The sequence below is a fragment of the Schistocerca americana genome, chromosome 7 (genome assembly GCF_021461395.2).
Source record: "Schistocerca americana isolate TAMUIC-IGC-003095 chromosome 7, iqSchAmer2.1, whole genome shotgun sequence".
Taxonomy (NCBI): domain Eukaryota; kingdom Metazoa; phylum Arthropoda; class Insecta; order Orthoptera; family Acrididae; genus Schistocerca; species Schistocerca americana.
In genome coordinates, this window is record NC_060125.1 from 543,061,993 (window position 1) to 543,088,148 (window position 26,156).

The 26,156-nt window shown below is 43.5% G+C and overlaps 1 protein-coding gene across 1 annotated transcript; it reads right to left on the minus strand.

Annotated features, from left to right (window-relative positions):
• Positions 1–1,908: 1,908 nt before the first annotated feature.
• On the minus strand, positions 1,909–25,807 carry LOC124623071. Its single transcript, XM_047148864.1, has 2 exons — positions 24,306–25,807; positions 1,909–1,966 (listed from the first exon to the last, which is right to left on the minus strand). Exons 1-2 carry the CDS (start codon positions 25,805–25,807, stop codon positions 1,909–1,911), a joined length of 1,560 nt encoding a protein of 519 aa, XP_047004820.1.
• Positions 25,808–26,156: the final 349 nt, after the last annotated feature.

Sequence of the window (26,156 nt, forward strand, 5' to 3'; positions counted from 1 at the left end):
ACAGAATAGAGGTTTGGCGAAAAAAGGCGCCACAAATAATAATAACGGTAATAAAACCTCTACCGTTTCAGATAACTCTTTAGCACTTTAAAATTTTGCTCGTATCTGTTCTTCAGCAACGATGAATGTAAATGAAGCTTTATTAAACTGTTTCAAGTTAATAATAAAATTCCACGTTCATTTGAGCTGTGTCCTCTTTTTTAGTGTTGCAATTCAGTTTTAAATTTCTCTTCCTCCCTGCCACCCACATTCCTCCATTTCTCTAGCTGAAAATTACGTGGCGATTGAAAGTTTTCACTTTAACCGTTTGCTGTCCACGTGTGTTTTCGCGCAGGTATGCCACGTACCGAAGTGTCCTATTTCGTGCACTGTGATGACTTTGTCAGTCGCCGCAGGGCACCAGCCACAAACAGCCCGTTTCTGTGCCTTTTAATGCCATGTCCATTTTAGTGTGAAGACTTTTACACTTATCCCAGCTCCAATGGGAATCTTTTAATGGATTTCAATTGGTTTTACTGACGGTCACATTTATCACATTTTTCGTGTTATTTCATATGAGCTTCTTTGCTCTGAAATTTGCCGTCACGAATACCTGATTTTAGGTGTAAGTAATTTTTGTTAATTATATGTTTATAGGTTTTGTACATCCTTTATACATTGACAATTCCTTTTAACTATGATGTAAAAAAGTAGGTGCACGCACTTACGAAGACATTTTTACAATTGTTGAAACCACAGTCAGGTTTCGTTAATAAATCTTCATAGGCCTACGTGAAATTGGTTGGGTAGTTTTCTCGAATCATTCACTTGCACTCTGAATTTTGCCTTCTCTTTTTTCTTTTGTGAAAAAAACTTACTCCCACGCCTACGTAGTTTATAATACATTACCTTTGTTCTGAGTTCAACTCCTTACTCTTTAGAGAGGGATACTGACTCAGCCACTCTGGCTAGTAAATGGAAAGCTCCAGTGCACAAAATGGTCCTGACATCAGCTGGTAGTATATGTTGCGTTATGAAACAATGTATGTATTGTCCGTGTAGTATGCTCATTGCCTGGGAGAGAGATATGAATAAACAGCGTTGCATTAGCCTTTTATCGTTATTAAATAAGTTATTTGTATAACGGTACTGTACACTAGGGGTAAACCGAAAAGAAATTGCACTATTGTAAACAAAGTGGCATTATATTCGGGAGGTTGGAGGCTCCAGTCTTAATCCAGCCATCCGTAGTTTCCCCAAGTTATTTCACACAAAGGCCAGGATAGTTCCTACTATAAAAGACAGCCGACTAACTACCCCATCCTTGTCATTCTAGACTTATTTTTGTTGTTCTTAAATTGTAGTACAAAGAGATGTCCAAGCCGGCCGCTGTGGCCGAGCGGTTCTAGGCGCTTCAGTCCGGAACCGCACTGCGGCTGCGGTCTCAGGTTCGAATCCTGCCTCGGGCATGGATGTGTATAACGTCCTTAGGTTAGTTAGGTTTAAGTAGTTCTAAGTCAAGGTGACATGACCTCAGCTGTTAAGGCCCATAGTGCTTAGAGCCATTTGAAGATGTCCAATGTCCATGTAAAAGAGACCTACGGATAAAATAACAACAACTACTACTTCTACTACTATTACTACTACTACTACTGCTACATTTCGATGCAGTCGAAATCAAAAACGAAACAAAGGACAAAGGGAAAAAGTGGAGGGCTGCTAAACGTTTTAACATAAGATAAAACTGTTACCCCGACCAGACTGGAATCAGATTCACCCTCGCATTAAGTCCGCCCCCAAAATACACATGGTGACCGAATTGCCGACGACTTCATCTTAGCCTTCGAAGAAAGATCACAAGTGGTGGTGCTGATTTATGAACGTCGTTTGACAATCAAATTTGATTGATCTTTAATCAGATATTGCCCCTTAGCTTCGACCAACCTTGCGCACTGGAAAATTCCTTGATACTTCAGAAACTACACTCCTGGAAATGGAAAAAAGAACACATTGACACCGGTGTGTCAGACCCACCATACTTGCTCCGGGCACTGCGAGAGGGCTGTACAAGCAATGATCACACGCACGGCACAGCGGACACACCAGGAACCGCGGTGTTGGCCGCCGAATGGCGCTAGCTGCGCAGCATTTGTGCACCGCCGCCGTCAGTGTCAGCCAGTTTGCCGTGGCATACGGAGCTCCATCGCAGTCTTTAACACTGGTAGCATGCCGCGACAGCGTGGACGTGAACCGTATGTGCAGTTGACGGACTTTGAGCGAGGGCGTATAGTGGGCATGCGGGAGGCCGGGTGGACGTACCGCCGAATTGCTCAACACGTGGGGCGTGAGGTCTCCACAGTACATTGATGTTGTCGCCAGTGGTCGGCGGAAGGTGCACGTGCCCGTCGACCTGGGACCGGACCGCAGCGACGCACGGATACACGCCAAGACCGTAGGATCCTACGCAGTGCCGTAGGGGACCGCACCGCCACTTCCCAGCAAATTAGGGACACTGTTGCTCCTGGGGTATGGGCGAGGACCATTCGCAACCGTCTCCATGAAGCTGGGCTACGGTCCCGCACACCGTTAGACCGTCTTCCGCTCACGCCCCAACATCGTGCAGCCCGCCTCCAGTGGTGTCGCGACAGGCGTGAATGGAGGGACGAATGGAGACGTGTCGTCTTCAGCGATGAGAGTCGCTTCTGCCTTGGTGCCAATGATGATCGTATGCGTGTTTGGCGCCGTGCAGGTGAGCGCCACAATCAGGACTGCATACGACCGAGGCACACAGGGCCAACACCCGGCATCATGGTGTGGGGAGCGATCTGCTACACTGGCCGTACACCACTGGTGATCGTCGAGAGGACACTGAATAGTGCACGGTACATCCAAACCGTCATCGAACCCATCGTTCTACCATTCCTAGACCGGCAAGGGAACTTGCTGTTCCAACAGGACAATGCACGTCCGCATGTATCCCGTGCCACCCAACGTGCTCTAGAAGGTGTAAGTCAATTACCCTGGCCAGCAAGATCTCCGGATCTGTCCCCCATTGAGCATGTTTGGGACTGGATGAAGCGTCATCTCACGCGGTCTGCACGTCCAGCACGAACGCTGGTCCAACTGAGGCGCCAGGTGGAAATGGCATGGCAAGCCGTTCCACAGGACTACATCCAGCATCTCTACGATCGTCTCCATGGGAGAATAGCAGCCTGCATTGCTGCGAAAGGTGGATATACACTGTACTGGTGCCGACATTGTGCATGCTCTGTTGCCTGTGTCTATGTGCCTGTGGTTCTGTCAGTGTGATCATGTGATGTATCTGACCCCAGGAGTGTGTCAATAAAGTTTCCCCTTCCTGGGACAATGAATTCACGGTGTTCTTATTTCAATTTCCAGGAGTGTATTTACAGTCAACTATCGACATAGTCCTGCCTAAAGAGAGCAATGTGGAGACTGGCTCCTTATTGAATGTAGCGCTTATAAACGGTGTAAGTAGACCTGCCTTATGTTTGATGCCATTAATGAACCTACACGGAACATAGACAAAGTATCAGGAAAAGCATAAAGCAAAGGCTGCAGCGCCTCGAGACAGCTTTGCTTCACAGGCATACAAATAACCAGTACGTGCGAACGAATGGTTCAAATGGCTCTGAGCACTATGGGTCTTAACATCTGAGGTCATCAGTCCCCTAGACCTTAGAACTACTTTAACCTAACTAACCTAAGGACATCACACACATCCACGCCCGTGGCAGGGTTCAAACCTGCGACCGTAGCGGTAGCCCGGTTCCAGACTTAAGCGCCTAGAACTGCTCGGTCACAACGGCTGGCACGTGCGGACGACCGCATATCAACAATGCCGCTCTCATATCGCGGCTCGACCACCGAAGAGTCGCCAGTGTCTTCGTGAGTCCAGCGGCAAGGTACAGAGAGTGGTGACAACCAAGAAGGCTATGTCGAAGTAGTGCTACACTCGGCACACAGTATTGTTTTCCTTACTCATCCGTATTAACTTACCTTTTTCTGCGTTTAGAATAAGGCTCCACTCATTACACCAAATAGAAATTCTCTCCAGGTAATGCAGTATCTTCCTACAATCACTCAACGGCAACATTGTCACATACACTAAAGCGCCACCAGCACACAGTCGCAGATTGCTGCTCACCTTACTTGTCACATATTCCTGTATGTAGAAAACGAGGGTAGCCCTTTAATGTTTTCCTGGGGCACTTCTTACGCTATCCTTGTCTCTGAAGAAAACTCGGGGTCCATGACAACGACCTGTTGTATTGTTACTTAACAACTGTTGGAGACACTGATATGTCTGGGAACCTAATGGGTATGTTCGGACTTCCGCTGATCGTTTCCAGTGGGCCACCGCGCCGCGCCAAACGCTAGCAACAGGTCACCGACAGTTTGGTTCACTCATACCAGTGTTTCTCGTTAGACGCAACGATCATCATGTCTGTGGCAATTATAGTATTTAAAAACATTTCATTAAGTTAATCACTAGAAACTGACTTAGAACACAGTAGCTTACGCTCACTGCTCAGATGGCAGCGCGTTATGGGTGATACCACATTCAAGTAACTGTAGGTATGAGTTGGGTTTGTAATGTCTCTTGTAAGATCACTGGTCTCTTTCTTTACTATTTTTATGAAGGTTACTTTTATCAAAATTTTGTTGTGATGCGTTCATTATTATGAGTTTTTTAAATAATTTCTTTATGCTTAATATCGTAGTGTAAGACAGTGACTCAAGCAGACAAAGATATAACTGAATGCCTGGGATAACACGAATCGTCACAGGTGTCTTTGCATCGAAAGAGTGTGGCACAACAGCGCTTGAAAACGTGAAATTGCAGACGCTTCGAGATGAACGCCTGTTATCCTAACAAAGCTTTCTTACTGTGTTTCTACAACCAGTATCATTCAAAGACTGCAGAAATGCACGCCAGGCCCGTAAGTATCGCTGCTGTAGAGCCCGCAAAGTGAGGATGGCTAGTTACAGCGGTCCATACGGAACTGGAAAGGGAAGGAATCATATCGGTGGTGCAGTGCTAAGCACCCTCTTCCAGACACTTCATCGTGGCATGTACGTAGAAGTAGGTCAATAAAAATTAAATAAATAAAACTAACAAAAGTTTTCAAAACTACTTCACTATCTTAAACGAGATTACTGTTACCACTAGTGATGCTAAAAACCGACCCGTTAAAACCGATAACGGTATTTTAGTTCAAAATAACCGGTATTTTACGGTACTTGTTTGATCTCAGTTAAAACATTTTTTTTATTTTTTTGCTAACAACGGAGTAAATAAACCGAAATATCAATTAGCTGTATCATTACTGTTACAATTTTTCGTTTGTGAATACATTTTTTTTTAAAAAGGGGAGTCACATTTATTTGTAGAATTTGCATTAATTTAAGATATTGCGTTATTGTGGAAAATTAGCAAAGTGATCAATGTTGTTTTAATGACAATGCCGACAGAAACTAATAACAAACACATGGCACGAGTATTGGTACAACATTGCTGAGAAAAAAAGTCCATGCGTAACACCAGAGCTCCATAGCTCTACTCACATAAATTTTTCTGTTTTGTCTGTTCTACCTTCTATCATTAAGATATTGTAAATATTGTTTGATTGCATTAATAGCACATAAGTGTTCGCTATTTCCTTCCTAAAAACTTTGATGTCATGGTTTGATTCTATGCTATGTAGTGTACTTGTCATTTAAATTTTTTGTCACATTTTGAGGGGGACAACACTTAATGTATAAAACTGCAGTATTGTTTAAATAATTTTTATAGAAATGTTAATATGTGCAAATGTTCTGTATCATTTAATATGTTTGGTTACTGATATGTAAACTGCTGACCTTCACTTACGTTTCTTAGTTATTTCGTACGTAAAAATTGTTGTGGTTCCCCTCGGGAACGGAACAGTGTAGCGCGTGCAAAATGTGGTTGGCATGAATAGAAAGGTGGAACAAAGAGTTAGTCGTGGACGAACTACCAAACTATGAACTGATCATGTAAAAGTTTTGTATTGTGCTGGTTCCGAGAGAGGCTTTTCCTGACTCTTTCCAATGCCTCGAATGGATGAATAAAGAGCTGGAACTATTCTGAAATTGGTATCTTTCATAGCCACCAAGAAATGACAGAGTCCAGCGTTTCTACTTGCAAATCCACCTGTCAACATGCACTCGCTACCACATTAGAACAGAAGAACTGTTGTAATGAACAGTGAAGGATCACCTCATTGGATGTGTTACTGTGCTCAAATATAAGGTAATTTATAACTGAATTTATGTATCTACCTTCATTTTTTCCTTATCATAACACCTCTTAGGTTCCTCTCCGTTTGGACTAAAGTGATTACCGAGTGTCCTTTACTGAAGGCATATTAAAATTAATATGGCAATAGAGTGTGCTAAATTTAATATTGTTTGTCGAAAGGATCTTACAAATATGTCAATTTTGTGTCTCACTGTAGTAAAAGTTGAAAACTGCAATTGTGGAAGGTTATATACTCATGCTTGCTAAGCACTTGTTTCTCCTGTGTATTGAAAGTGCTTATTAGTAGTATAATAGGATCCACAGTTTATCCTTTATGCTCATGCTAGATAACGATTAATAGAAAGACCACTATCTACGAAAACAATAGTTTCTTTACTCAAAAGACAGTGAGAAGTAATCTGTTAGTGAACTCCATTTAATTTTCATTCCAAGTGGAAAGGTGTTTAGTAGTGAGAGACCTAATCTATGCATAATAGTTAATTTTGCTGTGAACGATATCCATATTTCATGCCAGACAGGAATACGTTTGAAAAAGTAAAATTGAACCTATGTCCAATTTATGATTCTAAAAATCATTGTAACAGTAATATTATTGAGACCATTCATTTTGACTAAGTCCTCAAGGTAATAGTGTGTTTTGTTATCTGTTATATTTATGCAAATAGTTTGTTCTGCTCTAGCTGTCAGCTCCAACTTTAACGACAATATCTGCTAGTGACCGAGCTCACTGCACTCTCATATGATATAGGTTGTGTTTGTCCGATAATGTTACTAATATCTACTTTCTTGAACAAGAATGTTAATCATTCTCGTGCCTAATTAGGCTGGCGACCGTTTTCTTTACTATTATTTGGACACTGTGGATAGGTAAATTATTGTTTGTTACTGTTTAAATATTTACGTTATTCTGACTTTCACTTCCGATAAGCCACCTCCGTTAGTTACGTCGCGGTCAACACAACTAAAATCCTTTCATAGGATAACACTGCTCTGCTTCTTTATACTATAATTGCTTGAATAAAAATAATTTCATTATACGAACTACCGCCCGCTTTAAGGTAATAGTATAACAGTAGCGGACGATAGTGTTATACACGTTGCTGTGTGTCATGGCGTAAGGTATGTGTGTACACCCAGTGTGCAAGTCTGCGCCCCACATGGCATGTACACCAGGTTCTCTCTGTCGTCGCCGTACATCCGTTGTATTTCAGAATGGCAGCAACGCTATATTGTAAATATTTTTATGAAGTGACGTAGCAATGAAGCACAATGCTACATTTGCTTCAAAAGCTTTAAGATTTGCTTGCCATTTCAGTGAAATAATAGAAGATGTAGGAAATAATAACAGTAATAAATTAAAAACTTAACAACAATTCATTGCTAGTATACAATTAAAACAGACGGTAGCTTATAAGCTGCCTGTTTCTAAGTAACACACCTTTATCTGCTTGTAGCCCTTTAAAAAGAGGAATTAACACGATAAACAGAGTTCTTCAGTTTCGCTTATCACCCTTCAGCACTGACTTCGTAATACGCACATAGCGGTCTAGTCACCTACTACAAACTGATTTTTGAGCGAAGTTTCAAAAAATTACAATCAATAGAAAAATACCGCGGTTTTCTTGTAGTATTCAACCACTCATCATTTCTCGATAAAAGCAGTAAATGACCGACAGACTAAGTTTTCTTTTATTTTCCAATTTAAATTAATATTTTGATCCTCTGTATCTTGAAACTGAGTCCAAATTTCTCAATCTTTATTCGATTTCTACATTAATGCGGGAAATAATAGTTTATAGAACAAAAATCCGCTTCATTAGCTGAAGGAGATTTTTATTCTATAAATAGGTTCTTGAGTTGTGGATGTTCATCTGATCAAATATTTTGTAGAAAATAATGGAGATAAAAAACCGAAAATCAGTTGTTTCAGAAACCGCTTATTTTGAGCGATATTAACGGTCTGTTTAAACTTGCTCGTAAGAAAACGATATAACCGAAAACCGCTAGTGTCAGCGATAACTGCCATCCATAATTATCACTATGAAACCTGTGGATATTCCATACGGTTGAATAATGTTGTAACTGCAGGTGAGTAGCAGTTGCTGCTCCGTTACATTTTTCGTTTTTCTCCAACTCCCCTCCCCGCCCCCACCCACGCCTTCGCCGCGTCTGTTCTGTTTGTCTTCTAACTATAGCTCGTTAACGAGCTGACGAATGGTGGCTGTCCATCTGCCAGCTTTTAAATTGCCCTCAGCAATCATTCCCCCGCACACACGCCACCCCACTGTGTAAGCAATAACCGTGCCGGGCGGCCGAGCAAACGACCTGCGGGCTGCTTTCAGAGCTACGGTGAGCCGTAAATCTGCCCCAACTGCCCCAGAAACCACGAAGGTGATGCGCTTCATCTTAGGTGCCACTGGGATCGCTATAGCCCCATCACAAGCTTTTCCTCGTGCAGAAATGGAAAACTGTAGACAGTGGGGTCACAAAATAATTTACACACACACACACACACACACAAAATACAAATCGCTAGCTACAATGTAATTCAGATTATTAAGTCAATATCAGGGAAAAAAGAGTGAAAAATTATCTACAGCTAGTACAGAAACTAGACTGCAGATGTAAGAGCTCAAGAGCAATGAAATGAGATACTGGATGTAGAGGGAGTAGGAGTCCATACTGTTAAAGATGGAGTATTAGGAATAGGTTCCCAGATATGTGAATGGCTCGCAAACTTCTGCCTAACAGCACCCAGTGCGTTGTCCTCGACGGTGTGTGTTCAGCAGACAGAAGGTTATCGTCAGGAATACCCCAGAGAAACGTCATAGGGTCGTTCTTATTCTCTATTCATATTCATGAATGATCTGACGGATTGTGAGGGGAGCATCCTACGACTGTTTCCTGATGAAGGTGTACTATACGGGAATGTACCGTTGTTGTATGATTGAGGGAGGATACAGCAAGACTTAGAATTTCTATTTGGTGTGATGAATGGCAGGTTGCACTAAATGTAGAAAAATGTATATTATTACAGATGAGTAGGAAAGATAAAGCCGTCATGTTGGTATGCAGCATTAGTAATGCGCTTCTTGACATAGTAACGTCGATTAATTATACGTTGAGGAATGAATAGGGAAATGTTGACAGTTGAGCTAAACTTAATATGTAAAACATAATCAACATAATGAGAGATGCTTATAATAGTTTCCACAACGAAACTTTGTTTCGAAACCTGGTAAAAAATCAAAAGAGATTCTGGTAGTATGTAAAGTATACTAGCGGCAAGACACAATCAATGCCTTCTCTGCGTGGTAGCAATAGAAATACTACTGACTACAGTGCTGCCAAAGCAGAGTTACTAAACACAGCCCTCCCAAATTCCTTCACCAAAGAAGACAAAGTAAACTTAGAAATAGATATCCTCGGAGTAGTGAGGGAACTTAAATTACTTAATAAAAGCAAGTCTTTTGGTTCACGCACGGCAACTGCCTTGCTACAGTGATACACCGGTTCCCTTGAGATCACCGAAGTTAAGCGGTGTCGGCCGTGGCCGGAACTTGGTTGGGTGACCATCCGGGCCGTCATGAGCTGTTGTAATTTTTCGTGTTGCACTCAGCCTCGTGATGCCAACTGAGGAGCTACTCGACCGAACAGTAGCGGCTTCGGTCAAAGAAAACCATCATAACGACGGGCAGAGCGATGTGCTGACCACACGGCCCTCCGATTCACAACCTCAGCTGAGGTTGACACGGCGGTCGGATGGTACTGATGGCACATGCCCGTGGGAGGTCGCGAACTCCGGCGGGAGGGGCCGCGGCGATTCCTGTGTCAGGAGGATATGCAAGCAGACAGCTACGGACTTCACGCAGCAGCACAGTGTTTTACCACAGGGGTATCGTCAACTTCGTGCGTCCGTCGGATGATAGCCTCAATGCTGACGGAGATTTTGCCTGATTGGCATACGGATTCTAAACTGTACATCCTTCGAGCGGAAAATATTTGATCATCCTTTATATTCTCTCTCTTCCAGGTTTGTCGGACATCACATATCAATACACGTCGCAAAGAATCTCTATCCAAGTTCTATGTCCTCAGTCGTGCACAAGGATACCTAGTTGTCTGATAATTTTAAATACTATTTTTCATTTTTGCAGGTTGGATTTTTTGTAGCACGAGAAAGAGCATCTAACAGGCCTACTTAGAGCAGGGATGACAACTGTTATAAATTTCCAATATATCTGCCGTGTATAGCAGGGCTTAAATTGACGCTGAACGGTGCAGAATACTTATAACCGTTTCCGAGAAAGTCAATCAAATTCTTCTGTCTTAAAAGTGTCTTGTCTAATTACGTCACCAAACTTTTGCGACGCGCTCCATAAACTACTATCCAGGCACCTGTGTATAATAAAATTTGTAATGTATTTTTCGGATAATATAAGTTCAGTTCCCTCGTAAAAATTCAAACCAGGCAAATCCACAACAATTTTCTGACAAGCTACAATCCTTTAATAATTATTAATTAAGTTAAAATCTTAGTCCACCTGAATAAAAACTGCGCTCAACTCACATTCTATTCACCTGAAGGTACAAAAATTACAAGAAACGTTTCATGAAAAAAAGGGACAGTATGCGATTCTTGCACTTAAGGATGATGGCCTTGGGCGCGTCACGGCTTGGGATCAGATATCCGGCAGCGCGGCCCGTCTTCTGAGGCACCACAAGTTCTTCAGGTGATCAGCCGTAATGTCAGACGAGGAAAACACAATTTCTGTAGTCACATAAGACACCTACATGTAGCTGAGAACATAATATCAGTAAAAGACACAAAAAAAGAAACAAAAGGAAAAAGAGTCACCACTAAGGAACTATCCCAATGGGGGCCTTATGGCGGGCGACAGTCTACATCTAAGTGATTGCTATTCACAATAAAGTGCCTGGCAGAGGGTTCAATGAACCATCTTCAAGCTGTCTCTCTACCGTTCCACTCTCGAATGGCAAGCCCTGATTTCTTTTATTTTATCGTAATGATCATTTCTCCCTATGTAGTTGGGGGCAACAGAATGTTTTCGCAATCGGAGGAGAAAACAGGTGATTGAAATTTCATGAGAAGATACCGTGGCAACGAAAAACGCCTTTGCTTTAATGATTGCCACTCCAATTCACGTATCACATCTGTGACACTATCTCCCCTATTTCGTGATAATACAAAACGAGCTGTCCTTCTTTATACTTTTTCGATGTCATCCGTCAGTACCAACTGATGCTGTTCCCACACCACACAGCAATACTCCATAATAGGGCGGACAAGCGTGGTGTAAGCTGTCTCTTTAGTAGACCTGTTGCACCATCTAAGTGTTCTGCCAATGAATCACGCAGTCTTTGGTTTGCTCTACCCACAATATTATCTATGTGATCGTTCCAATTTAGGTTATTTGTAATTGTAATCCCTAAGTATTTAGTTGAATTTACAGCCTTCAGATTTGTGTGATTCGTCGTGTAAAAGAAATTTAGCTGATATCTTTTAGTACTCATGTGAATAACTTCACACTCTTCTTTATACAGGGTCAATTGCCACTTTAGCCGGCCGCGGTGGTCTAGCGGTTCAGGCGCTCAGTCCGGAACCGCGCGACTGCTACGGTAGCAGGTTCGAATCCTGCCTCGGGCATGGATGTGTGTGATGTCCTTAGGTTAGTTAGGTTTAAGTAGTTCTAAGTTCTAGGGGACTGATGACCTCAGAAGTTACGTCCCATAGTACTCAGAGCCATTTGAACCATTTGAATTGCCACTTTTCGCACCATACAGATTTCAAAATCTAAATCGTTTTGCAAGTCGTTTTGATCATCTGATGACTTTACAAGACGGTAAATGACAGCAATATCTGCAAACAATCTAAGACGGCTATTCACATTGTCTCCTATATCGTTAATATAGATCAGGAACAATAGAGGGCCTGTAACACTTCCTTGGGGAACGCCGTATATTTCTTCTGTTTTACTCGATGTCTTTCCTTCTATTACTACGAACTGTGACCTTTCTGACAGGATGTCACGAATCCAGTCGCACAACTGAGGTGATATTCCATAGGCACACAGTTTGGTTAGAAGACGCTTTTGAGGAACGGTGTCGAAAGCCTTCTGGAAATCTAAAAATATGGACTCAATTTGACATCCCCTGTCGATAGCACTCATTAATTCATGAGTATAAAGAGCTAGCTGTTTAACAAGAACGATATTTTCTGAAACCGTGCAGACTATGTGTCACTAAATCGTTTTCTTCGAGGTACTTCATAATGTTCGAATACAGTACATGATCTAAAAGCCTACTGCAAATGGACGTTAGTGATATAGGACTGTAATTCAGCGGATTATTCCTACTTCCCTTTTTGGGTAATGGTATGACTCGAGCAATTTTCCAGTCTTTAGGTACGGAACTATCTGTGAGCGAGTAGTGTGTAATTGCTAGATATGGAGCTATTTTATCAGCATACTCTGAGAGGAACATGAGTGGTACACATTCTGGACCGGAAGGCTTGCCTTTATTACGGGATTCAGTGAGTCAGACTGGTATCCCGCCGCTGTCTGGTGCCTCTCTAGACACGTCTTCGCCGGTGACCAGGGCTCAGTTCGAAGCGGGACCCATCACTGAAAACTCCACTCCGGCCAATGACACTGTCTGGAGACGCCCCATACAGCGGTAGGATACCAACTCGATTGTAGCCCGCCGTACGGCTAGACAACCAGGAGTGATGGTCTGGGCTCTCATTTCCCTTTTCATTTCGTAGCCGCATCCCTTTGGTTGTTATCCGTGGCACCCTTACAGCACAGCGACACCTCGACGATATTCCACGTTCGGTTTTGCTTCCCTTCTTGGTAGGCCATTCTGGTCTTACAATACACCAAGACACTGCCAGGCCACACACGGGGACAGTTGTATGGTGATGACGCTGTGGTGTACGGTAAGGTGTCGAAGTTGAGTGACTGCAGGACGATACAAAGTGACGTAGACAAGATTTCTAAGTGGTGTGATGAATGGTAGATAGCTCTAAACGTAGAACAATGTAAGTTAATGCAGATGAGTAGGGAAAATAGACCCATGATGTTCGGATACAGCTTTAGTAATGTCCTGCTTGCCACAATAAAGTCGTCTAAATAACTCGGCGTAATGCTGCAAAGCGATATGAAATGAAACGAGCATGGGAGGATTGTGGTAGGGAAGACGAACGATCGACTTCCGTTTATTAGGAGAATTCTAGGAAAGTTTGGTTCGTGTGTAAGGGAGATCGCAAATAGGACGCTAGAGCGAGCTGTTCTTGAGTGCTGTTTGAGTATTTGGGATCAGTACCAGGTCGGATTAAAGCAAGACATCGAAGCAATTCAGAGGCGAGCTTGCTAGTTTCATTACTGGCAGGTTCGAACAACGCGCAAGTGTTACGGACATGCTTCGGGAAGACAAAAGGGAATTGCTGAAGGTAAGGCGACATTCTTTTCGACGAACACTGTTGAGAAAGTTTAGACAACCGGCATTTGACGCTGACTGCAGGACGATTCTACTGCCTACAACATGCACTGCACGTAAGGAAGCCGGCAACTGTGGCCGAGCGGTTCTAGGCGCTTCAGTCCGGAACCGCGCGACTGCTACGGTCGCAGATTCGAATCCTGTCTCGGGCATGAATGTGTGTGATGTCCTTAGGTTGGTTAGGTTTAAGTATTTCTAAGTTCTAGGGGACTAATGACCTCACTTGTTAAGTCCCATAGTGCTCAGAGCCATTTGAACCATTTGAAAGCGCACGTATGGACCACAAATATAAGGTACGAGAAATAAGGACTCATACAGACGCATATAGATAGTCGTTCTATCGTCGCTCGATTTCCGAGTGGAACAGGAAAGGAAATGACTAGTTGTGGAACGGGGTACCCTCCGCCACCCACAGTACGGTCGATTTCGGAGTATCTACAAAGATGAAGATGTAGATGTGGATGTAGGTACAAATGTAGATGTAGTTTCTCTACTGCATGTCTTAGTGTTTGCCAAACTCTACCTTGGCCAGCAAGGTCGCCGGATCTCTCGCCTCTTGCGAACGTTTGGAGCATTAAGGTCAGGGTTCTACAGCCAGCTCGTGATTTTGACCATCTCATGCGTCAAATGGACAGAATCTGGCACGATATCCCTCAGGAGCACACCGAGCAAGTCTATCAATCAATGCCAAACCGAATAACTGTGTTTGCATACGGGCTGGAGGTGGACCAACGCGTTATTGACTTTCTCAGTTTGAGAAGCTCTTTCTCTTGAATAACTCATCCAATTTTTCTACAATTGTAATCATTTTTTGTCTGTAGATACACATCAAATCTACCGATTTCCTCCCATTCCGGTAATCACTTCGTGGTGCTTAGGATCTTTTGTTCCTTCTTTTTATGTCCTAGAGCGTATGTTATACACACATTATCTAGGACCTGCGGAAAACGAGTGCCACATATTAACTATACGTGCAACACTAGCGTTTAGCTTTTTCCAGCTGGTGAATAGATGATAGGAAAGTGTAGCACTGGAGCACGTTCACGGAAGCAGTGAGGCGAGTTCCGCCTGAATCGATGGAGGATGTGGGAGTGTCTAGCTTACCTCTCCCCCTCCTTCCGACGCTGGCGGGATTAAATTACTCGCCCCGACCGCAGAGACCCCAAGTTTGCCTGCAGCTGGTCGCGGGCGATACGGGAAGCGAAGTGAGGGAGGGGCAGGTTTAAGTGAGTCCGCGACGCGCCGAACGCCGAGTCAGTTCTGGCCCGCCGACCGCAGTCGCGGCCGACGGTTAATTCAGCTGACGGGATCCTGGCGCAGCTGGCCCGAGCTAATTGCCTCGACAGGGAAGACTTGGCTGTCCGCGGCACGTCCCACTCTGTAACTAACTCGCTGGGTCAGTTAGGAAAACTAATACGCCTCACGTTAAAAGCGAGTATAGAACTTTATTGACCTTGTGTTTGCCTTGACACTGATGTTTGATACATTAAATAAAACATCAGGTCAAACAGTTTACAAGAAGCGTCCACTCGTATTAAACCTTCAGAAATGTCTCAGTTTAGCCGATTCCATATGTGGTGGTTATTATTATTTAGCGTATGGCATTACATATGAACAGCCACTAGCAATTGTAGATTACATAGTTTTACAAAATTTTACAAAAATATATTAATTTCATAATTTGTTATTTTAAAAAAATAAGTCTATAAATTATCTAATTTGTTGATCCATTCAAGGGCTGCCTCTGTCACTTCAAAGAAATCTTGCAAGTTCCCATAGTAGGCTCTTCTGCTGCAGCTTGTTACAGTGTGATGAATCGTCTGGTGTTCATTTCCACAGTCACACTGAGAAGATGAAGCCCATCCCCGCCGTCAGAGGTTTTCAGCACAGATGCCGTGGCCTGTGCTGATCCGATTGTTTTCCAGGCACGTCGCGTTAGTTCCATACCTGCTAGTCTTGTGTCACGTCTTTGGAGGGTCTGATGTTCATCTTGGACAATAGAGTTCCACATTTCTGTCCACTTTTTGTTGATACTGCCTGTAGCGATTCTGCCAGTAGGGCAGATGGCTGCCTAGATTGTAATCGGTCCATTCTGAGTGCAAGAACGTCATATGTGGTGCTATAAGGGGCGTACAGTGTAATTGGCCACACTTTCCCACCCGAGTTTTGCGATAATGAAGCCAGTCCGTCCTTGCACTGACTTGGTGAGCCACCGCGTAGGAATTCTTCTTACCTGTTACGGGGAGACGCAGTCGTAGTTTTATGTCCTCTTGCAGAACCGTAGCGGCGTTGTCGGATTCTGAAAGTGCACACTACTGTCTATTTTTTACGTAATGAAGTGGGAAGAAGATTTTGTGCAAATAATTTTTGTACTAGATGCCATTATGGTTCGTTTATTTAAGAAACACCGCAAAATGAAGTTGCTCACAGCGATTATAAACTATTAACGGTACGAGAGCATGGTCTCCCTCATGTCTAGATCGAAAGGTACCCTATCGACGACTGCCGACTATGGCGAACCGTCTGTAACTTGACCGTACAATCGGTTTAGCGCGTATAAGGTCGTACATCTTCCGTCATGTCAAAGTTATTCATTTATTTATTAATATCGACCTTTTCTGGCATTGTAAAATTATTGAAAAACACTATTTACGACCTGTAGACTCTTCCTAATGTCTGATTGGCAAAAGGCAACTTTTCTTAACAAAAAATGGTTCAAATGTCTCTGAGCACTATGGAACTTAACATCTGTGGTCATCAGTCCCCTAGAACTTAGGACTACTTAAACCTAACTAACCTAAGGACATCACACAACACACAGTCATCACGAGGCAGAGAAAATCCCTGACCCCGCCGGGAATCGAACCCGGGAACCCGGGCGCGGGAAGCGAGAACCCTACCGCACGACCACGAGCTGCGGACACTTTCTTAACAAATGTTTATTAATAACAATTACTTGCTCGCTCCAGAATAAATGTGCTTTCCCTACGTATTTCTTTTCTGACGTAAAGAGCAATTTTTCCACATCGGCAGCCCATCCCACTGGCTCTAAAAGCGGCAGGTGGCCAACCGCCTCGGCTAGGCAGCATGGGAACCTGCCGCTAGCTCCTTACTCCGTAGGTACTGCACAGCTGATACACTCAGTTCACGTAAGTGAAATAGCAAAACTGGAAATAATGTAAATTGCGCTCTTATCTGCAGATAATCGGTTGTTGTAAACCCTCGTCGCCAGTTCAGTAAAGGCCTCGCCGCCGTTGATACGCAGGCCGAGCCGCTACTGTTGTTACGGTAGGCCGTGAAACGGCTTCTGGTCCAGTACACCGCCAAGAGAGTTTCTCCCTGCCACTATTACACAGCTTTGGCCCAGGGTCACGTAAAAGGAGAGGTGAACGAAGGTTTTGCAACATCCAATAAATTAGTGACAGAGTCACACAAATGAGTTAAATGGTTTACTTATCTTTGTGGTTATTTGAATAATGAAGTGTGCAATACTGCTTGTAATAAAAGAGAGCAAAGGTCCTCAATGGCTAAGTGCAAATAATCGTAGGTAAACTTCACAGTACATAGCAAATGCAATTCACAACAACCGTCTGTTCACTTGTGAGAGTTCACTAAACGACGTGCCCTATCTGAGTCAGCCTTGGACGATGATCTATAACCAAGTTGGTGGGAGCAGCTCTTCTGTCTACCGAGTAGACTTCTGTCCGTTGTCTGGTCATTGGCGGATTTTGTCGGTCGGCAATTGACCAAGAAAAAGTCGATATCTTCATTCCCAGCGCCGGCCTTGGCGATGGTGGGACTCGTGCAAGTGGCGAGTCCCTACGCCACTGGCGCCAGCTCACACCTCTGCGGCTGTGGTGCTTTTGCCCTGGCTGTATCTTGTTCTGACGACACAGCGGGGGAACCTTACAAATTAATCCCTAAACCCAGTTAATACTCAAATGCGAAAATAGCTTTGAGAGTTCCAAAAGATACTGTTACAGGTCGGCTGCTCCTCGCAATAGAAACAAAAAGTATGCTGGTCAAAACAAGTTAGTCACTTATAAGGGGCAGCACATACTCCTCACCACAGATTTCGTTGAAATTGTTGGTATATGCAGAACGTAGCCAAAAATGAAAGTGACACAAATGGGAGCTCCATATGGCCAAGCGTTTGGGAAATAGCATTCATGGCGCCAGTAGGACGAGGCATGAGCCATGTGCGTTACCCAAGACTCACGGCAGCTGGTAGCACAGCGGGAAGAGAACGGTAATCCTGATATCATGGGTCGAGTGCCCCTGTTTCAAATTTTTCTTTACTTTCATTGCAAAATACATCGAAATAACGTACAATCTATTAATGTTTTCATGAAAGGTTCAAAAATGGTTCAAATGGTTCTGAGCACTATGGGACTCAACTGCTGAGGTCATTAGTCCCCTAGAACTTAGAACTAGTTAAACCTAACTAACCTAATGACATCACAAACATCCATGCCCGAGGCAGGATTCGAACCTGCGACCGTAGCGGTCTCGCGGTTCCAGGCTGCAGCGCCTTTAACCGCACGGCCACTTCGGCCGGCTTCATGAAAGGCACGACGAGTAAACGAAGAGGTAAATTTGTAATTTCAAATAATTTTCGAGGACAGGACTCCTCCATGCACTCTGCTACTGCAACCGTGCGATGCCTACTTTAATCGTCAGGTAAAGAATTTCACAAAAAACTTCAAAACTGTGCTAGCCTCATCGACAGGGGAAAAAGAAATCGCACCCTGAGAAGACTGCATCAGAATACATTCCATTGCACATCACCAGCTATCTACGGCAGTATTTGGTGTAATGATGTGTTTTATAGTTTACAAAAGGTTTTACATTTGCGTCCTAGGGTATAACAAAGTTTCTGTGATTACATAGATTTACACTTTAATAAGTATGCGATCACAAAAACTTTGTTACATTTTAGCTGTAAAGAAATCATCGCTACCGTCTGATGATGGGTTCAGGTCAGAAACTAGTAACGGTCAATAAAATTATGTAAAGAAAGAAACCTTGTAGCTGGTTGCATTATTTCCACAGTCTAAATTACGAGAACACCATTGGTGTTCGCTGACCAAAATAGAAACAGGATGAAATTTAATTTACGAAAACAGCTGTGCTGTTCTCTGACGATCATGGATACAAATACTGACGAAATGGCGTCCTATGTGTGGTTTGCTGCCGAACTGTTCATGGGACAGAACATTTTATGACTGTGAACTACACTGAAGTGCCAAACAAAATGGTATAGGCATACGTATTCAGACACAGAGATATGTAAACAGGCAAACTACGTCGCTGCTGCCGGCAGGGCGTATATAAGGCAACAAGTGTCTGGCGCAGTTGTTAGATCGGTTACTGCTGCTACTATGGTTATCAAGATTTAAGTGAGTTTGAACGTGCTCTTATAGTCGACGCACGAGCAGTGGGACACTGTATCTACGAGGTGGCGATGAAGTGGGGATTTTCCCTTACAACCAATTTACCCTTCCAGTGGTGTATTTGTGAATGTTTCTCTTACTCCCAAACTGCTATGGACTTTTGGCAACTAATCCCAACAAATCAAAACACTATGGGGCTCTGGTTAAGATTCCTGATAGCTTAAAAAGATGTCTGCTAGATGCACATATGAACCTTACACATAATCCTGTTTATTGTGCCTTGAGCTCTGAAAACTTTTATTCTAATTAAGGAGCTATTTCAGACTATAACTTAGTAGAACATCAGTGAATAATAACATACAAAATACACTAACGTGCGGATTTTTGTGCCCCCAAAGCTAGAAAAAAACTCTTATGACAAAACTAACTATGCCTAAATATTTAGCGCGTCTGCTCTATAGTTTTCCAGCTCACATTGTCAGTGCCAGAGCACTTCGTCTACCATTTATTGTTCTTTGTCGATACACTACAGTAATTGAATTTTGGGTACTTCGACATTATAAAACTAGATGAACTGTGTTTTTTCAGAGCCCAAGGTAGACCAGTTTCGTCAAACCAGTTCATAACTTTTACAAAAAAAATCGTTTAGCATTTTTCGTCTCGGCACTTTCTGACTCAGCTTGACAATAATGATTGTTCTTGGAGATGTGGTCCGTCTCTGCCACTAAATGGAAAGCTATACGTTTTGTGCAATACCCGTTTCCCTCTTTTTATTTGTGAAGTATATTCAGTTGTCTGTAATACAAGTTTATTTCTTATACATAATAATTGTGTTGTATCGTAATTACAGATACGTTACTACTTTAGAGATTTCTTGTTATTGTCTTGTTGTTAGGTGCGAAACAACTTTTTCTAGCACAGGTGTTGTGTACATAGTTCCGCGCAGTCAGCGCGTACACAACTTTCCCACTAGAGCGCGCCCCGCTAAGCACAACAGCGCAGGCGCAGCGCTCGTCCGTCTCCGCAATACGAGATGGCGCTGTCATAAAGACGGACCAAATTCTGCTTCCGCCGATCCGCGTATTAATATGTAACGCAGCCAATGAGATTGCTGCTAACGTAGAACCTTTTCTCCTCGCGGATCACACTCGCGCAGTGATAACTGAAGGCAAGGTATTATAACGAGTGTACAGACCTCCGATTAGTCAGTCTGCATTTGTCTGCACAAGTCTGCATTAGTCTGTAGTCAAGTTTCAGTCTGCGCCTAATAAGATTATCATATTCCTGTACATAGCAATGAAGATAAATGAATAGACACTTTGTCAAGTATCAGAGATACGTGAGAATGAGATTAACGTACCAAGACCAAAGGAACTTCAGATTGTCTATTGTAAATAGCATCCAGAATGAAGTTACGTAATGTTTATGCTTGTTATTATTTTAATAAATGTGTGTGAAAATTAATCAAGTTCTGTTTAAAGTTGGTCACCGTCAATCTGCTACTCTAAGCGTGCAAGTGGCATTTCTATCGTCTGACCTAACGGCAAAAGATAAACATGCCACGATAAGACCACGAGACATATTGCTGACACTCGCCTACTTCGTTAGAACGACAAGTCAAATAATCTGATGGTGAGTGTACCGAAGGTCTTACAGTACGCACACCACAACAGGTTTCAATTACCGTTTGGTTCTACTAACGATTTGTGTTCTTATTGATCCACATGTCGCGTCCTGGAGTTGCGCTTAGTTGGTCTGTGCCCATCACGATATCACATTTTTGGCAATTTCGAAGACATTTCCATTGAACACATCCCTTTCACTGGTGCTGTGTGCTGTTTGTCTGTATTGCCAACTGAATCAGTTAAACTTCGGCTACAAGATAAATCATTTGGATCTAAGGGTGGTAAGTTAACTAATACCTAAGAACTGCAATTACAAACAATTTAAATTGGTGAGAACAAACTGAAAATGTTGTGAAGAAGGCGAACCAAAGTGTGTGTTTTATTGGTAGAACACTTAGAAGATTTTATTTTTTATATATTCATAAGGCTCACATCCAGTGTAAAAATTGAGGTATATAACATTAGTATATGCATATAACAAGAATACAGAAAGACGAAACTACGTATAAAACCGACTAAATGTCAGCATCGAAATACCTAATCCATATAAGAGCTGTATCGTCAGATTTCATGAGGTAGCTCGAAATCCTCTGATAGGAACGCAAGGGCCATTCGTCTCTATTGTTCTTGATTGTTTGATCCGGAGCCCCGCAGTCACAAACCAGAGATTCTGTAGCACCCCATTTGTGAATAGAGTCTGCGCATCGGCCATGCCCAGTGCGAGCTCTGTGCAATTTGACCCATCATTTCTTGTCGAGTTCTGTGCCAGAATTGTCACAGTTACACTTTCGGAACCAGTCATGCTCTTCAGGATTTTCAAAAAGTTGACAGTTCAGATCCCTCAGGTCCCTCAGCTCTATATTATTGGCATCTAGCTGTTCTGGTTGCCTTCACGGTGGGTTTCTTGAACGGAGTCTATTTTGTCGTGGCATGTGTATCTCTTACTGGTTGGGTGATTCCAGGCTCTCCTGTAGCTTGCAGTATTCCGTAAGCAAGGCCTCGCTTATGCGGATTGCGGGTGGATAGATGTTTCTCAGCAGGGGTAGCTAATAAACGGGTGTTCGTCAGACTGTCCCAGTTATTAAAAGCACAGTGTTGTTTAACGGGACGTCAATCAGGTTGGTGTGGCAGCTGTTTAGTCTCACAGGGGCACAACATTCCACTGCCGAGGGGGCCAGCGCAATGGGCGATGAGCACAAGGTATCTTCTGAAACTCCCCAAGTCGTTCCATACAATTTTTGAATATTACTGTTACGAGTTTTTACCTCGGCAGCGGCATTTTCAAGATGTTTTTTATACGAAAGAGTGCGGTTAAGGGTGACACAAAGGTACTTGGCTCAAATGGCTCTGAGCACTATGGGACTCAACTGCTGTGGTCATCAGTCCCCTAGAACTTAGAACTACTTAAACCTAACTAACCTAAGGACATCACACACACCCATGCCCGAGGCAGGATTCGAACCTGCGACCGTAGCAGCAGCGCGGCTCCGGACTGGAGCGCCTAGAACCGCACGGCCACCGAGGCCGGCACAAAGGTACTTAAGATAGTTCTTATGGCAGGGAGTGTTACCGTAAAGTTTCACTATGATATCTATGTTAGCTTGTTTGTTGTTCAGATGGAATGTACATACTCCAGTTTTGCATGTATTCGGTTTAAGTCGCCACTTTCTACAGTAAGCGCTCATAACGGCTAAATCTTCTGTTGCTTGTTCGAGATCTCTGATTTGACAAGCAAAATCGATATCGTCCGCGTATCACAATTTTATTCACCTGGTACTCGGGACATTGGAGATATAAAAATAAATAAATTGCATCCGTCCATCCTTGAGGGATGATGGTGTAGCATGCTTGGTTCAGAGTCTGCAACGTCTGCTATGGCTAAAAGGTCCCACACGAGAGTGGCAGTCCCTACTGCAGTTTGGACATGTGAAACTTGATGGACTTCGAACAGAAGCCGCTCTGTCTCTTCGCTTTGTCCTCTTCCTGATTTGTTCCTGTGTGCGTTCGTCCTCTGAGAGCTTGACGCCGTTGCGCACAGTTACTCGCCACTTGACACGCTCATCTGCAGTGCTTTCCCAGCGACTTGGATTAATATTGGTCTTGGTCAGGTCTCTCTTGCAGACATCTTTGAAACGAAGATGCGGTCGTCCCACTGGCCTCACACCTTCCTGAAGTTCGCCGTACTTCAGCTGTTTCGGTATCCGTTCAGGATCCATGCGCCTGACATGTCCCAACCATCTTAGACGTCGATGACTCAGGAGTGCAAAGATGCTGGTTTTGCTTGCACGATGAAAGACTTCGGTGTTGTGTACTCTGTCTCTCCAAGAGATCTGAAGGATCTTCCGGAGACAGCGGAGATGGAAGCTGTTGAGTCGATATTCATGCCTAGAAAGAGTTGTCCGTGTCTCACAGCTATAGAGAAGGGTGCTTATAACACAAGCGTTGTAGACTTTTAATTTAGTTTTTGTGGCAAGCAGTCCGTTGTTCCATACTCTGTTTTTCAATCTAGCCATGACAGATGATGCCTTTGCGATTCTGTTAGTAAGTTCAGTGTCCATGGACAAGTTGCTACATATTGTGGATCCCAAGTAGGTAAAGTCATCAACTATCTGGAGAGGATTGCCATTAATGCTAATGGATGGAAGGTTGGTAGTGCTCTGCGCGATGATCCTAGTCTTTTGAAGGCTGATGAGTAGACCAAACTTTTCACAGGCATTTGATAATTTGATGATTATGTACTGCAGCTCATCTTCTGTGTTCGCTACTAGAACTGCATCGTTTGCATGTAACAACTCACGGATAACAACTGTATTTACTTTGGTCTTGGCCTTGAGGCGAGCAATGTTGAAAAGATTTCCATCAGACCTCGTATGTAGATACACTCCCTCCTCTCAGTCTTCAAAGGCAAATCTGAGCAGGAGGGAACAGAAAATCCCAACTAATGTAGGAGCTAACACACATCCCTGTTTCACACCGCTATTAACAGGGAGTGCTTCTGATGTTTTACCGTTGAAGCAAATTGTTGCTTGTGTTTTCTCATGGAAAGAGACAATTATCTGCAGTAGTTTAGGTGGGCATCCAATCTTCTGCAACAGTTTGAAAAGCCCATTTCTGCTCACTAAATCAAACGCTTTAACAAGGTCAATGAAAGCAATATAAAGTGGCCTCTGCTGCTCACGACATTTCTCTTGTAGCTGTCTTAAGGAGAAGATGATATCTACGGTTGATCGGACGGGCCTGAAGCCACACTGAGATTCTGGGTAGATTCTGGAGGCTAAGATCTGTAATCGCATTAGGATGAGTCTTGCATAAGCTTTCCCGGCTACACTTAGTAATAAAATGTCTCGGTAATTGTTACAGTCACTTCTGTTCCCTTTCTGTTTATATAGAGTAACTATCCTCGAATTCCGCATATTCATCGGGACATAACCTTCTTCCCAGCTGGTTGTGATAAGTGAAAATAAATGTTTGAGAAGAACAGACTTGTTATACTTAATAACCTCTGCAGGGATCCCATCTTCATCTGGGGCCTTTCCGTTAGCAAGAGAATCTATTTCTCTACTAAGTTCTTCCATAGTAGGCATTGCATCTAGATCTTCCATAACTGGCATTTGTTTGATGGCGTCACATGCATCCTTGCTAACTTCATTCTCGGCTGCATACAACTCGAGGTAGTGTTCAACCCAGCGTTCCATTTGTTTGCCTTCATCAGTAATGACTTCACCCGCCTTGGACTTCAGAGGAGCTGTTTTTTTGACAGTTGGTCCAATTGCTTTCTTAATACCATCGTACATTGCCTTAGCATTCCCAGAGTCGGCCGCTTTCTGTATACCTGCACATAAATTCAGCCAGTAGTTATTTGCGCATCTCCTGGATGTTTTCTGTGCCCTGTTCTTTGCTTTTCGTAGGTCATCTCGAGTTCTTTCATTTGGGTTTCTTTTGTAAGCAAGCAGGGCTTTCCGTTTAGCCTCAGTGCCTGGTTCCATTTTATCCCAATTTTGCCCGTACCAGTCCTTATTACTTTTTCCTTTTATTCCATAGGCCGATACTGCTGAGTTGTAGATTGCACCAGAGAGTTTTGCCCATTTCTTATCAACATTCCTTTCTGCTTGCACTTTTCCTGGGAAAGCACTTTCAAAATTACTGGCAAAATCCTGCTTTCTTTGTGTGTCATGAACATGATCTGTGTTGATACGGGGATGACCTCTCGGTTTAGCGTGGTGACATTTCTTAGGAGTGAGCCTCAATGTGCACGCCACTAGGGCGTGGTCTGTGTTGCAATCAGCACTATGATAACTTCGTGTCAGTAGCACATTTTTGAGACCAGTACGCCTAGCTACGACTAAGTCAAGTTGATGCCAGTGATGAGAGCGCGGGTGTCTCCAAGACACCTTGTGCTGATCCTTAAGCTGGAAATATGTGTTTGTCATACAGTGTCCATAAAAGCAGCAAACTTCAAGCAGTCTCTGGCCATTTTCATTCATTTTTCCCACCCCATGATGTCCCAGGCAATTCGGCCATATGTCGTTATCTGATCCAACTCTAGCATTAAAGTCCCCGTGAATACACAGTGTATCGGTGCTAGGTACCTTGGCTATTCTGTCACTGAGTAAGTCATAAAACAGATCCTTTTCTTCCATGCTGGATGATAAGGTAGCAGCGTACACATTTAGGATGTTGACAGTGCCACTTGAGGAGCATATTTTCAAATCCATAATTCGCTCTGTTCCACCGGATGGTGGCACAGTACAGTCCAGGAGGGCGTTTTTAACAGCAAATCCTACGCTATGAAGTCTTGGCTCGTCTTGAGACTTCCCCTGCCAGAAGAATGTGTAATTATCCTCCCTGATAGAGCCCGCGTCTGGAAGCCGCGTCTCCCGCAGTCCCGCGATGTCAACATTCAAACGATGGAGCTCTCTCTCAATTACGGCAGTCTTACGGATGAAATCAACCTCTTGGGCATCGTCAATGTACCTTGGACACATGGTCCTAACATTCCAGGTGGCAATACAAAGTACTGATTTCTTTAATTTTTTATTTTGTTGTTGGTAGGTGTACTATATCAACCCGCTTGTCAAAGATTACTTCTAAGCTCCACACACCCCGTGAAGCAGGCGGATAGTGGCGGGACAGCACTATATTGGCTGGGGGCTGCCCAGCTTGAGGCGGGCGGTAGCTGTCCAATGAGATGCAGTGATCTCGCCCACCGTCGGAAGTGGCCCCTGGCACTCGAGTCTTACGCCAATCAGACAGAGCTTATAACCGGTAACTGCCTCTTCCCGTGTTGTGCCGAAGTCCTTGGACGTCGCTGAAGTGTCCTCTCCAGGATGCTAC